The sequence below is a fragment of the Sciurus carolinensis genome, chromosome 15 (assembly GCF_902686445.1).
Source record: "Sciurus carolinensis chromosome 15, mSciCar1.2, whole genome shotgun sequence".
Lineage (NCBI taxonomy): Eukaryota > Metazoa > Chordata > Mammalia > Rodentia > Sciuridae > Sciurus > Sciurus carolinensis.
In genome coordinates this window covers 44,682,444-44,697,970 of record NC_062227.1, presented here as the reverse complement: position 1 = coordinate 44,697,970, position 15,527 = coordinate 44,682,444, and the positions used below count along the sequence as shown (strand labels likewise).

General features: G+C 40.9%; 1 protein-coding gene across 1 annotated transcript; it reads left to right on the top strand.

Annotated features, from left to right (window-relative positions):
- The first annotated feature begins 13,651 nt into the window (after positions 1-13,651).
- LOC124965556 (ubiquitin-conjugating enzyme E2 variant 2-like) lies at positions 13,652-14,420 on the top strand. The gene has a single exon (XM_047526584.1). The coding sequence runs from the start codon at positions 13,652-13,654 to the stop codon at positions 14,000-14,002; it is 351 nt and encodes a 116-aa protein (XP_047382540.1). The 3' UTR covers positions 14,003-14,420.
- The last annotated feature ends 1,107 nt before the right edge of the window (positions 14,421-15,527 follow it).

Below are 15,527 nucleotides of genomic sequence, written 5' to 3'. Positions count from 1 at the left end.
AGATTTTAATGAAACATAAATGGAGGAGCTATATGTTTCAAGTTTACCTCATGTTCATATCTAATTTGTTACTAACTAAATCACTTTTTCCTGGTTTTAAGGGAAAAAAATAACAAATTCTGATTTGACTGGACTGAGCCGGGCCTAGGCATAGTATTTTTAAAACTTCAGATGATTTTAATATGCAGCCAATTCTGAGAATCCCTGTTAGAAGTACAAAGAAAATATCTCACATGGGATATGTTTTCTTATTCCCGGATCGACCAACTCTTTCTGTCTCAGGACCAGGACAATTTGGAAGAGGGTTCAGGTTGTGTGTGTGTGTGTGTGTGTGTGTGTGTCCATTTTTCATTAATATAATGAAATACTTTATGTAAGAGAAGAGATATATTTAGATCACAGTTTCTGGAGATTCAAGGGCATGGTGTTGGCTTTGGCTTAGATCTTGTGAGAGCCTCCTTGGCAATGTCATATGGTGGGAACACAAGTGAGAAGAGGGATCACGTTGAAAACCAGGAAGTCAGAGAAAAGACTGGGGTTGTTTATTTCCTTCAGAGGGCATGCCTGAAGACCTAAGGACCTCCCACTAGGCCTCACTCTTAAAGGCTCCACCTCCAACATTGCCACACTGAGGACTAAGTTCCCAACTCATGAACCTTTGGGGGAGAAAAATACCGAAATCATAGCAGTGTGTGTTTAGAATTCCTATTTATGGCATCCCACACTGGAATTGGAAATATGAATGTCACCGCAGACTCCTCCTTCCTCTGTCTTTACCCCCCATACTCAGTTGCCCACCCCCACCCCAGTTTCTTCCTCCTCAGGTCTCATACTGTCCCCTTCCTCTTCTACTTGGCCCTCCTCCAATCTGACTTCAGGAGCACCTCACCTCCTATGTGGACACTTTCAGCAGCATCCTAACTGCTCCTTCCTAGATACTGTCCCCTCCCCTCTCCTTTCTACTCTCCTGTCAGAGGGCCTTTGAATGACTTTGCCCATCAAGTCCTGTCTGCTGGTGACTTGTCTCTGATACCCGGTCAATTCTGGCATTGGCCTCTAGGACCCAAAGGATAACACAGCCCTTAAAAGGAAAAATAACAATTAACTGGATTTGAGAAATCAGATTTTCTTTTTGAGACCACACTGAGATCCAATCTGCTCTAACTGGAGTTCGAAAATATCTTGTACATGTTTTCACAGTAAGAGGAGAGCAATCTAGGCATATTTAAAGACTATGTGTAATGTTGGAGATGTGCTTTCCAGAACTGTGGGCAGCACTCGTGGGTGAAGGAGACCTGTTTGCCCTGCCTCCCAAGTTAAAGCATGCATCCATCCAGATTTGACATGTGTTTTGAAATTGATTTGGCAACTGATGGAGGGCTAAAAGTGTTTACAATGAGAAATCTCTGTTTTATGAACCCATGGCTCTTGGGAGGCAATATCAGACACTTGATGCCGTTTCCAGCAGCTATATCTGTAAGTTGGGAGTGTTTGTTGAACTAAGTAAATATAAAGGGTAAGGGGAAAAAAGCAGATATTGGCCTGTTGTCAAACAGGACAGACATATTGGGGAGATTGCAAATTATGTCCTCTTACAAATGTGTGGAAAAAATAGTGTTATTTACGACAATGTTTCACTTGCAGAAATATGTGGATCTTATTTGGAATCTGATTCAAACAAAAAACTTAAAATATTTTTGAGACAAGTGGAAATTTTGATATGTTTTGATATTTGATGATATTTAGGAATTCCCATGAATACTTTCAATTGTGATGATGGTATTGTAATGTTAAAAGGAAGGGTTCATATTCTTAGAGACGCGTGCTGAAATATTTATGGGTGGAATGATATGATTTCTGGACTCTGTTTTGGATGATGTAGGAGGAAGGAAGTGGATAGGAGTAGTGTTGAAACAAGATTGGCCATGAGTCATTTATTGTTAAAACTGAGTGCTAAGTACATGGAGGCTTGTTATACTATTCTACTTGTGTTTGTGTTTGAATTTCTTTGCAGTAAAAAAAAAAAAAAAAAAAAAAAAAATTGAAGAATATGATGTTCTCGTTCCTAAACATTGTGATGAAATTGGTGATCGATCTGAATTCACTTGAATTGGATTGTGGATGTTGAAAGTTTGAGAAATGCTGCCCGAATGATGAGATCTTTAGTAGAGAAAACACTCAATACCTAAAGCAACTCACAGAGAAAAGAACCACAAGGTAGGTGAGCTGGTCCTTTACATGTTCTTAATAGAGATCTTTGTTGTGTGTTCACTTGTCCTGGAGGACTGTGAGAGAGTACTTAGGAACATCTTCTGTGAAGTGCGTAAGTATGAGAATAAGGAGACCAAAGATATCAGCATTGAGTGTCTCATAGGGTATAAAGAAATCATACTAAAGAGAGTTTGGGACACATTGCAATGACTGACAATAGTTTGAGAACATACCTATTACTCAAATTTCCAAAGACTCTGCACATAGAGAAGATTGGCAATGAGTAGGCACACATTCTTAGGTTACAGTTCCTCTACAAAACCTTCCAGACAGCCAAGCAAGGAGTTTGGGGGAGTTGTACAAATGTATACTTTTGAAGCATCATTTTAAGATCTGTTATGTCTTTAAAGAGACTTTTTATTGAAAAGACCAGAAATTCTCATCTTTTTCTCTAGTTAGCAATTTCCTCCTCAGTTGTTATGAGGGGAGGTATTGGTCAGCAAGGCCTTGGCTGGATCCCCATTAAGGGCCCTTGCAATATTCCACCCTGCAGACCCCCAGACTGTGCCCTCCTGCAGTCATCTGGAAACACAAGGAAGGAAATTAGATCATCAAAAAACTAAGCACATGATTAACTGTTGGGATTTCAGAAATTGCTTTCACTGAATTTCAACTGGGTTTACATATTTGTGCTCATACACTAAGAACTGCACTGAAAGAAGTGAGCAGAAACAGGCCTTCAAAAATGCCTATTATGTCTTTGCAGACTCAATCTGCAGAAGTTTCCCACTACCCTGCAGGATGAGCTTTCTGGTTCAGCACCCAGACATAGAGCCTGATCACCTGGGTTTGAATGTCACTTTTACCATCGACTAACTCCATAGTCTTGGGAAAGTTACTTACTCTTGAATTCTTAGTTTTCTTATCTGTAAGACGAGCATCATAATGGTGTCCACCTGACATGATTGTCAGGATCAAAGGGGAAAATATCATCTAAGATCAAACTCAGTCCCTTGCCGGGTGGACAGTGATCAGCTATCCCCCCTGGTCTGGGCATTAGGAAGGCAGATCTCTTCCTGACTTGTACCTTCTGACTTGCATCTTCATTTCTTTGGCTTATGCTTCAATCCAAATTTGCAGTGCACTCTGGTAACTGAACTACATCCTGTGATAGACATTTCCACATGCTCCTCTTTATTTTCTACCAATTATTTTTCTTATCTTTTTCATGGATTATCTTGGACATTTACTCCATCCTTTATTCTGTACATTTTAATAAGCCAGCTCAAATTTTTTTTATGGGATAAGGGAAAGAGTAAATAACCAGTTAAAAATATAAGTAGTGATCTGTGATTGAGGCCAGGAGGAGAGAGGGGATAAGGAAGTCATAGGGTGGATAGCAGAGGACACTAATGGATGAACTCCTTCAGAATAAAGAAGGCAGAGGAGAAACCAATGAAAACCACTCGCTGGTCTTCTTAAAAACCATTGCTTTCTACCTTCTTTGGTATTCATTGTGTATATACTGTGTTTGTTTCCCATGACAAGCTGTAAAACCCTAAAGACAAAAACGGGGCTCATTGCTCACTTGTTTTGGTGACAGGGTTGGGTGGGGAAAATGGGGGATCCTTCTTCCCACTGCAAACACAGGATTCCTGGATCCACCTGGGTTTCTTCCATGACTGAGTGGCCTCTGTCCACTGGTACTTCTGTTCCAACTGCAGACAAAGGCTTTCCTGGGAAGAGTCAGTGTTTTCCTGACCTACAGGATGCTGACTGATGACAGGTGTGCAGTGTGCACCAAACATACCACTTTCCTCTGCCTGGGGTCAGGAAGATGAGTCATATCCACCAGCCCTGGTGACTCGGAACCTTGGATCTTCCTAGCATGAATGCAGGAGGGCATGGCCTGGGGGTCTGCAGTGTGGAATATCACAAGAACTTTTTTTGCAGGGATCTAGCCAAGGCCTCGCTGACTGATAGCTCTCCTCCTAAAACAGAAAGGAAATTGCTAACTGGAGATAAATATGAGAGTTCCTGATCTCTTCAAAAAGTACCTTCAGAGACAATACTGGATCTCAAAAACGATGCCCCAAAAGCATATATCTTTGTAAAATTCCCCCAAACTCCTTGAGTGGCTATCTGGAAGGTTTTGTAGAGAACCAGTAAACTAAGGATTGTGCCCTCTGATTTCCATTTTTTTCTGAAATTTGATGCTGCCATTTCTTTGCTTATGAAGTGGCAGGGGGCCAATGCTTTTGACTCAACCTGAAAGCAAACATGACTACAGAGGCCAAAAGAAAGACAAGACACTCTAAGGATGGAGTTAGTAAGTGGGGACATCTAGGTGCAGGTTGGGTCTCAGAGGGCAAAGGTAAGACCTTGTGATAGCACTAACCAGGCCAAGGCCCTTTCAAGGAAAAAGGGGGCTAGATAATATAGACATTCCCTCTCAGAAAAATGATTTCCTAGGCCTATAGCAGGGCTCATCTTATAAGAAATCTTTCTCTCATCTCTATTTTAATAGAGAATAGAAAAATTTAGCATCCCCCAAAAAAGTCAGACTTAGATATGAAAAAACACATATGGTATGTGGCTAAGTGAACAACAACAATAAAATAAAAAAACATAGACAAACTTTCCATCCTCTGAATGTATCCCCCCAAGTTCACGAGCTGGAAATTCACTCCCTAGTGCAAACATGTTGGGATGTGGTGTCTTTAAGAAGTGATCAGATCACAAAGGCTCTGCCTCCATGAATGGATTAATGGTTATTAAAGGAGTAGGTTAATTTTCTCAGGAGAGGGTTCCTGATAAAAGGGATGAGCTCAGTCCCTACCCCTTCCTGTCTTGTGTGCCCACCTGCCCTTCCACCATGGAATGCCATAGTACAAAGTCCTGTACCAGGAGGTGCCATGTTCTTAGACTTCCCAGCCACCAGAACCATGAGCCAAATACATTTGTGTTGTTTGTAATTTACTCAGTATGTGGTATTCTGATGTAACTGCAGAAAACAGATTAAAACAAATGTCATTTTTGTAGCAAAAAAAAAAAAAAAAAAAAAAAAAAAGCCATTAGGAAGGAATGTGAAATGATTTGTGCCAAGGTGTTAATAGTTGTTTCCTTTGAAAAAGGGAGTAGATTGGGTTAGGGGGAGATGAAAAAGGCAAACTTAGACTTTTTAAGTTGAAATTTTGGAAAAGAAGACATAGTAATTTAAGAAGAGAGAGACACTCAATTTAGGAGCTCAGGGTTGGGAGGATTGCTGATGCTTTCCCACGGAAGCCAGACTCATCCTTGAAGTTAGATTTTCCTTTCCCCCAAGGAAAGCCCACCCAAATACATTAAGACATGAACCCTTCTGCGGCTCTGTGTCAGAGCATTCAAGCCCTTCCTGACAGGGCAATGATTGAACTTAGGAGAAAACAAACATCACCCCCTGTACATTATTTCCATCTCACACAATAATCCAGCAAGGTCAGTAAATAGAGCAGTGTGCTCACTTGGCATGAAGGAACATGAGATTCAAGGGTAAAACTGCACAGCTACTAGGGAAAGGGAGGACTGTGAGTCAGGCCCCTCTGTCCACACACAGGACCTCCAGCCTCGACTTCCTCTGGCAGGAGATTGGCCTAGAGCTACTTGAAGAGGGCCAGACAAGCACAGGGACTCCACCTGCATGTGCATGGAGACACCAAAATCATCCTTTAGTGTGTCATCCTGTATCATGTTCTGTGATGGTTAATTTTATGTGTCAGCCTGGCTAGACCACAATATTCAGGTCTTTGATCAAAGGTGTCTGGCTATTCCTGCCAGGGTACTTTTTAGATGAGATTAGCAGTTAAACTAAAAGAGTTTAAGTAAAGCAGATTACCCTCTATGATAGGGATAGGCCTTATCCAATCTGTTGAAGGCCCTATAAGAACAAGATCTCCCAAAGAGGAGGAAATTCTGGACTCAAATATTCCCTGGGTCTCTAGCTCCCTCATCTGCTGTGTGGTTTTCAGATTTGTTAGCCCGCATAATTGTGTGTTGATTCCTGAAGATAAATCTCTCTGTATGTATACACACATACCTTCTTGTTCAGTTTCTGTGGAGAATTATGACCAATACACTTTCTTTAAAGGGAAGATTGGGTGGGCACACTTAATTCAACCTACTTTTCATAGGAATTGCCACACCTAGAAGTGAGCCTTGTGCATCTTAAATGCTTCACAAATTTTTAAGTGAAAAGCAATGGCAAACCAAACAGCTGGGGATGGCAAGTTCCAAGCCAGCCTTGTCAATTTAGTGAGACCCTAAACAACTTAGAGAGACCCTGTCTCAAAATAAAAAATAAAAAATAAAAAGTGCTGGAGATGTGGCTCAGCTGTTGAGCTCCCCTGGGTTCAATCCCTGGTACCCCACCCAACCCCCAAAAAAATAAAGAAAAGCAATGGCAAGACTGAAACTGTTGGATGGCTTTGCCAAATGTGGTATTTATTTAAACTATCATTTTGTTCCCTTATGAGTCATTGAATCTAATGGAAAGGAACAGAAATTGTTTTGATGAAATTGGGAGGAAGGGAGGTAGTGAGATTCTTTCAATTTCTGATCCATCATTATTCCAGAAACTCTAGTTTTGTTTTTTTGTTTTTTGTTTTTTGTTTTTTAAATTAGAGTAAACAGGGGCTGGGAGGGCCAGAAGGTAACTGTCAGGTAGCATTGTCCTCTTCCGACCCCAGGTTCCCTGAGTCTCTGTGCAGACCCTTCCTCACAGAGAAGCCCCATTCCATTCTGTCCTTGTCACAAACACCACTTACTGGCTGTTTTTCTTAGCTCTTCCTGGTGGGGCTCCCCCAGGACTCCTTGAGCACCCTCTGAGGCAGGCATTATTAATTCTGTTTTCAGGAGACATGGAGAGGTGTCAGGAGGATGTGTCCTAGCTTCTCTGAGATCCTCATGACCCATGCTCACCACTTCCTGAAGAGCAGATCCTGATGAAGGGATTGAGACTTTGTATTGTGGCTCCACCTTCCTCAGAGCTACATCCTGGGTATGGAAGAGTGCTTCTTAATTCCCATTCACATTTCTGGCCTAATGTCTTCTTTTTAAGTAAGTTGTGTCCAATATAACATTTCATTTTCCACAATAGGGCAAGCTTATCTCCTGTCACCTGTCTTCTGGAGAGCTCCCTTATCCTTCAACTCTCAGCTCACTAGTCACCTCCTCAGAAAGCTTCTCTGTCCCCTCCTCTGCCCCTGCCTTCCCTCACTCCACAGGTGTTGCCAGCCCATCAGGTTGAGTTCCTTAAGGACAGGGAGGCTGACTCCCAGCAGTGCCTTCACATGGCAGAACTCTGCACACCGTGGTGACCAAGCCAAGAAAGCAGCTCACAGCAATGTGATAGTATAAGTTAGTAAACCAGTGAATTTTTTGACAGGAGAGAATAACTAGAAATTACTAATCATCTTGCATGACACAGGTTCTCAGTGTTCATAGAATAATGTGTGGTTCTTCAAAGTGACAATCATAAATTGGGTGTGGTGGCACAGACCTGTAATCCCAGCTACTTGGGAGGCTGAGGCAAGAGGATCACAAGTTCAAGGCCAGCCTGAAGCAACTTAGTTGAGACCCTATCTCAAAATTTAAAAATTAAAAAAAAATTTTTTTTTTAAAGGTAGCTTGGTAGTAGAGCATTCCCAGGTTTAATCCCTAATACCCCTGTGACACACACCCTAAGGAAAAGAAAAACTGACAATAATGAGTGATTCTCCAAACTGGGGAGAATATCCAGAGAATAAATACCTCCTCTAACCTAATATGTGTTATGGGGACACTGGACGGTACCACTGTCATTTCTGAGTAAACATGTCAATGACCAGGAAGAAAATGTTTTTGATACTAAGTTTTCCTCCCATAAATTTTCTAAAACTATAGGCATTCCTTGCTACCTATCTAAAATCTAGTAATTAGTGCCAAATTTAACCCCAAGCTATGTATTATAGGTATTTTAAACGTGAAAATCCAATATGATATGATTCTAAGGGACTACCACTTATTTAAGATACATAAACTACACTTGATCAACATTTCTGTCCAATTCCACAAATTCAAACTCACTTGGTTTAGATGTTTGGCATCATTGTAATAGTTCATTTTCCATCATTCATCCAGCCAGTCACACGAGGAATGGTGAGAAGCCTCCTGCCATAAGAAGGTTAAAAGGATGGTCAATTTCCAGTGGAATGTAACTACTGAACTTCCTGGAAAAATAAAGTCAAAAGATGATCAAGGCTGGGGATGCAGCTCAGTGGTAGAGTGCTTGCCTGGCATGTGTGATGCCCTGGGTTCCATATGCAGCACCATAAATCAAACAACATCTAAAAAGATGGTCAAGGACAAAGGCATTGATAAGCATGAAGGAGAAAGTCAGAAGAGCACTGGAGATGTGGATGGGAGCCTGCACCAAACTGAGGACAGGCTTGACCCTTGATCAAAATGGTGTTCAAGTAGTCAAGGAAAACTAGGTAAAAAGAAATGTAAATGTAATGTTGTAATCAGAAGTGAAGGACAGCAGCAATGGGATAGGCTAGATTTTTGAGCAGGACACAGAAAAAGTGAGGGGATAACTTAGGAAGGGAAAATTTTCTTGGATAATACATAGTCATTTCATGTAGGCAATAAAAATAAATCAGTAGTGTTCACAGAGAAAAAAAGGACAAGCAAAATATGGACTGTGGCTTGGTCCCTAGGCCAAACTGGAAGCAAGGCAGTCTGGGGCCTGGAGCAGAGTGACTCAGGCAGGAGGAATGTGGCTCAGGCTGCCTGCAGCTGCGATAAGGAGGACAGGATGGGGCACTGCAGAGGACATCCTGGAGCAGCCTGGGGACTTTCCATGCAGGAGCACATGTGGAAACACACAGTCTAAGAGAATGCTGGCCTGCATGCCAGACAGAGTCCTTGAGTGTAAGCAAGAAGGCTGGAAATTCTCTCTTCCATATCCCAGGTCTGGTGGGTTTGGGAGATGGGATGGCCAAAGTCCCCTGGGCTGTACAGACCCTGCAGGCTCCTGCCTTCTGTGGCCTAGCAGCCCATGAGTTGTGCTAAACCCCTTTCCTGGATACCCTAGGGTATGTCCATGCCCTGCAGATCCTGACCCTCCCTTCTGAATCTCAGGCACATTTCTGCTGCTGACCTGGTCTGATTTGTGCCATATCTGCATAGTACCTGTGCTTAATATACCTAGGACGCTCCTTGAACAGCTCATTTTAAACACAACCTCTGCCCCTAAGCAACTACCCATATTCACAAGTGACTCCTATCCGAATCAGTGCCACACTAACCCCAAGGGACTCCTGGGCTTCCTTGAAGCACAGTAAGTACCCTTTCTGGATACCTTCTCCTAGGTACCAGGTGGGTTCAGGTGGCAGGCACAGGTTCCCTCCTTGGAAGCAATCTCCTTCCCTCAGCAGTGTAAATCTGGTGGCTTCTTGGGAGACACTCTCATGGTCCCTGCCTGGTCGGGGTTTCCCCCCAATTTCCATTGCTGGATCTGGAGCCCAAATCCCTCTCCCACAGCCTCTTGCACACATGCCTGGGAACTAGGGTGTGGCCCACCCTTTAGGAAGCTCTGTGCTGCCCCCAGGAGGTCAAAATCACCTTGTTACCACCCACAGTGAAAGGTTACTTTGATCCCTTATTACCACCCACAGTGAAAAGTCACTTTGATTCCTTGGTAGGACAGGATGAGAATGGCGTTTCACCTCTGTGGTTCCTCCGGAACCCAGGAAGCCCAGTCTAAATATGAAAACATCAGACAAACCCCACAGGAGGGGCAGTCTACACAATACCTGAGTAGCACTCCTTAAAACTGGCGAGGTCAAAAAAATAAGGAAAAGTCTGGGAAATTGTCATAGCCAAGAGGAGCCTAAGGGAACGTGACAACTATGTGTAATGTGGTGTCCTAGATGGGATCACGGAACAGGCAAAAACTAAGGAAATCTGAATAAGTTGTGGACTTTAGTTAATAATAATATATTCATTTTAGTTCATTAATTTTAACTAATGTAGCACACTTAGGTTAAGATGTTAACAATATGGGACACCAGGTATTGGGAACATAGAAACTCCATGTAGTCTTTGCAATTTTTCTATCAATCTAAAACTATTTTTAAGTTAGAAGTTTATTAAAAACAATAAAGGGTCAAAAGCAGCTCACAGCTCTCAATGGCGCAGTAGCTGCTTTTCTAGATAACATGGAAAGAAATCTTACTCAGGAATCCTAAGCACTGCCTTTCAAACTACAGGCCTGATAAAGTATAAACTAGTTTTCAAGTGAGAACTCATCTGCTTTAGCTTCCTTATTACTATTTTAAATATCTGTTATATAAACCACAAGAATTGTTAATATATACTTTACAATCCTGGTTAGACTTATTTCTGATTCAAAAGGCAACTTGTTACTTTGTAGAACCTGAAAAAAAGAAATTGCTATCAAAATTATTTCTACACTAAGAAATAGTATTATTTGAAGAACTTCTCTTAAGAGATCTTTCAGAAATGACTGAGAATATCCACTTACTCCACCACATTCTACCCAGTGATAAAGAAGCAGTGAGAGCCAGGTGTGCTAACCCCAAACCAGTAGGTTCCTTGTATCCTGTGTGTATGTAAGGTCTAGCCCATTCTTTCCTGCAGGACTTTGTGAGGTTATAAACACATGTTACTCTGATTTTCATCCATCATGTGTTTTTTCATGCCGCTGTTGTCTTATAGAGAAAGGGAGGATTTGGGAAGGGCAAAGATGTTATTAGGAGAAAATAGGAGAAGGAACTTTTTTCTTTTTTCAGTAGAAATATCTCAAATATAACATTAGGGCTTTGATTGACCTATTTGTGTCACATTAACACCACATGATACTATTCAAGCTGTAGAAGACTTTCTACCGAAGGAAATAAATGGAAAAGAATCAAGTAGGCAAATGCCTTTGAACAACTGAGATATAAACTCAGCCTGGTGGCACATGACTATAATCCCAGTGACTCAGGAGGTTGAGGCAGGAGGATCACAGTTGCAATTTAGCAAGACCCTAACCAATTTAGGAAGACCCTGTCTCAAAATTAAAAATAAAAAAAGATCTGTGGGTGTGGTTCAGTGATTAAGCACCCTTGGGTTCAATCCCTGGTACCAAAAATACAAAAAAAAAAAAAAAAAAAAAAAACAAAACCCTGAAATATATATTATGAAGCTTGCACACCTAGAACTGCCCACCTCTGAAATCCTAATAACATCACTGTCTTATTTTACCTGTGATCTCTCCAGCTTTCTTGTTTTGGTTTGGGTTTTTGGGGAGGTAGGGGGGTACTGAGGATTGAACCCCAGGGTGCTCAACCACTGAACCCCCTCCCCAGGCTTTAAAAATTTTTTTTCATTTTGAAACAGAGTCTCACTAAGTTGATTAGGGCCTCATTAAATTGTTGAGACTGACTTGGAACTTGCCATCCTCCTGCCTTAGCCTCCTGAACCTGACATTACAGGTGTGTGGCACCATGCCCCATCTCCAGTTCTCTTATCTCTTGGGATGCTTCACATTTCAGCCCTGGCCTCTTGTTTTCTATCCTTTGCTGCTTCTTCCTGGCTTCATGTCCAGTTATGACCTTTACCTGTATAGGAGTCAACACAGAAAACTCTATCCAGAGGTGAGGAGTCAGTCAGCATGACTTTCTTTCTCTCTCTCTTTCTTTCTTTCTTTCTTTCTTTCTTTCTTTCTTTCTTTCTTTCTTTCTTTCTTTCTTTCTTTCTTCTCTTCCTTCCTTTCTCTCTCTCTCTCTCTCTCCTCTCTCTCTCTCTCTCTCTCTCTCTCTCTCTCTCTCTCTTTCTTTCCTTCTTTCTTTCTTCTCCTTCTCCTTTCTTTCTCCTATAAGGGGTTAACACAATTTCTATTGAGTTCCCTGTATGCCCAGTTCTTTGCCAAGCATTCCTCATGGCTTATCTCATTAGTTAGCAATGTTTTGGCATTTCATAATAAAATGAGGATTAGAAACACAAATCAATCAGTCTGTGAAAAGTTTCACTGACTGACTTTAACATCTTAAAATGCATATCTGAGCCTGGTCCACAGCCAGAGTGAGGACCCAGTGGAATGAGTCTTTTTGGGCAGTGTCCTCACTTACGCTTTAATGGTAACCAGTGAATCAAAGGATCCCCAAGTTAGGCAAAATCCAAGTGGTCTATTCATACTTGTAGGTTCTAATGCTACTTGCTACCACCAAGCAACAGGTTAGGATTCCCACAGCCTTCAGTGGCATTATGTTTGCTGCTTACACAGCACAAAGTAAAATGCTGGGATAGGCAAAAAATATCTGGTTGGTTCTGTCACCATTCTATAAATTTAGTAAATGTTGGCATGTGGATCCACCTCCCTGTGCTGAAGAAGCAGAATTAGTGACTATTTCTCATCCTCTTACATCTGGGCCTGACATGCAGTAGGAAATACTTAACTTGGAGTCTGAGGATCTGGGTTTGAGTTCCAAGCCTTTACTTACTAGGTAGGTGTAGTCAATTACAAGAATGTTCTGAAATCTTAATGTGTTCATCTTAAAAAGAAAGAATCCTTGTGTGTTGCAGGGGTCATGTAAAAAATTCACATAAAAGTACTTTTTGTTGGGTGCTACAGATCTGAAGTACTTTAGCACTGGCAGTATAAAATCATTACAGAAGACACTTTTTGAGCAAGTTTAGGTATTATGCAAGCAGTTTTGGAACTGTCAATTTCATCATGACATTCAAAATGTGATTCTTAAGGCTATAAGTGCCTGGAGATTGGCTACCAATTGAATGCTAAAGAGTGTTGAGAAAGCCATGGCTATTGGTATTTGCAGAGATTTCATTAGAAGTGCAGTATTTGTTGTTAGAAAGCTCTTGAATTGGGGAGGTTTTTTAGTCAGCTTTTTTGCTGCTATGACTAAAAGAACCCAACCAGAACAACTGTGGAGGAGGAAAAGTTTATTTGTGGGCTCGTGGTTTTAGAGGTCTTAGTCCATAGAAGGCCAACTCCATTCCCTGGGGCAGAGGGAAGCAGCTCACATGATGATCAGAAAGCAGAGAGAGAGAGAGACTCCATTCTCCAGATACAAAATATATATACCCCATAGTCACATCCCCAATGAACCACCTCCTCCAGCCACACCCCATCTGCTGCCAGCTCCCACTCAGTTAATCCCATTAGGGATTAATTAACTGATTAGGTTAAGGTTATAACCCAATCATTTCTCCTCCAAACCTTCTTGCATTGTCTCACAAGTGAGCTTTTGGGGAACACCACATCTAAACCATAACAGGAAGATTGTACTCATTTCTCACAATTTGTCAATCTGTCAGTCTGAAAGAAAGATGGGTAGGAATTGAGGAGGTCTTTTTTTTTTTTTTTAAATTTTGGGGCGTCGGGCTGCAGGAGAAGATGGCAGTCTCCACAGGAGTTAAAGTTCCACGTAATTTTCGCTTGTTGGAAGAACTTGAAGAAGGACAAAAAGGAGTAGGTAATGGCTGGGGACTTGAAGATGATGAAGATATGACCCTTACAAGGTGGACAGGCATGATTATTGGGCCACCAAGGACAAATTATGAAAACAGAATATATAGCCTGAAAGTAGAATGTGGACCTAAATACCCAGAAGCTCCTCCATCAGTTAGATTTGTAACAAAAATTAATATGAACGGAATAAATAATTCCAGTGGAATGGTGGATGCCAGGAGCATACCAGTGTTAGCAAAATGGCAAAATTCATATAGCATTAAAGTTGTACTTTAAGAGCTAAGACGTCTAATGATGTCCAAAGAAAATATGAAGCTTCCACAGCCACCAGAAGGACAAACGTACAATAATTAATTTTAGTGAATCTCAAACTTGTCTTAAATCAACAACCTTCTACTCATATTAATGTCTTGATTAAATATCACAATGCAAAATACCCACACATTAAGTAAAAGAATTCCAGCTGGTAAACATGACCCGGACATTTGTAAGGATATATTTAATATATGTACACCCATTATGTTTTCAGGTAACAGGAGGAAAAATGCAGCACAATTTTTCTTTCTCTTGTTAAGGCACTGTCATTTAAACATGAACCTGGAGTACTCGAAATAGAATTCAGGTTTACAAGAGGAAAGCATGGGAAGAAGTGTCAGATGGCAGTGGAAACTTGTGTGTTTCTGAAAAGTAAATCTCAAGAAAGAAAACAGAAATGGCATGCTTTATCCATCTTGCTTAGTGAAAGAGCTGCAGGTGAAATTGTTTTAAGTAGCAGGTACAATGAATATTGTCACAAATTGTGGTAATTTTTGAAGCAGTGTGGGTGCTGACTACTAGTAGTATCAAAAATATGTCAGGATTGTTTTGATACCTGTATTTATAATAAAAAATGTTGGGGGGTCGATGAATTTCTGTTAAAAGCTGTTCCTGTGTGTTACATGTAACAGACATGGTAAATATTTGTTTACAGTCTTTGTTTAATAAACCATGCATTTAAGTTTAATTGAAGTCAACAAAAAGGAAATAGGTGTATGGATATGTGATTTTGAGATTAAAGTTAGTCTTAAAATGTAAATAAAATGTGGAATGTGTCCTCAAAAAAATAAATAAATAAATAAATAAAAAAATAAAATTTTGGTACCAGGGATTGAACCTAGGGGTGCTCAACCACTGAGCCACATCCCCACTCTTCTTTTATATTTTATTTAGAGACAGGGTCTCGCCCAATGCTTAGGGTTTTGCTAAATGGCTGAGGCTGGCTTTGAACTCACAATCCTTCCTGCCTCAGCCTCTCCAACTGCTGGGATTAACAGGAGTGCACCATCGCACCCAGCTTGCCATTGCTTTTCACTTAAAATTTGTGAAGCATATAAGATACACAAGGCTCACTCATAGACATGGCAATGCCCATGAAAAATTGATTGCATTAAGTGTGTCACCTGGCTTGACAAGATCTTTTAAATGATCTAAACCTTTGAAGCAGGAAAGTGGGAAGCTAGTAAGTTGCTGGGGCTAGTGCCATCAAACAGAATGTGTGAGTTCATTCTTTTCATTTTCTAAATGATAACTCTTGATGAGCTGAGTTTTAATTTTGATGCCTTTTGAATCTTTTCCCATGCTTGTACTTAGTGCTTTTTTGTGTGCTAAGAAATCTTTGCCTACCTCAAAGTCATGAAGAAAGTCTTCTCTCCTTTAGAAGCATTATAGTTTTACCTTTCATATTTAAATTTGTTATCCATCTTGAATTAAATATTTTGTGTATAATGTGAGGTAGGGATCAAGGTTATTATTATTATTATTA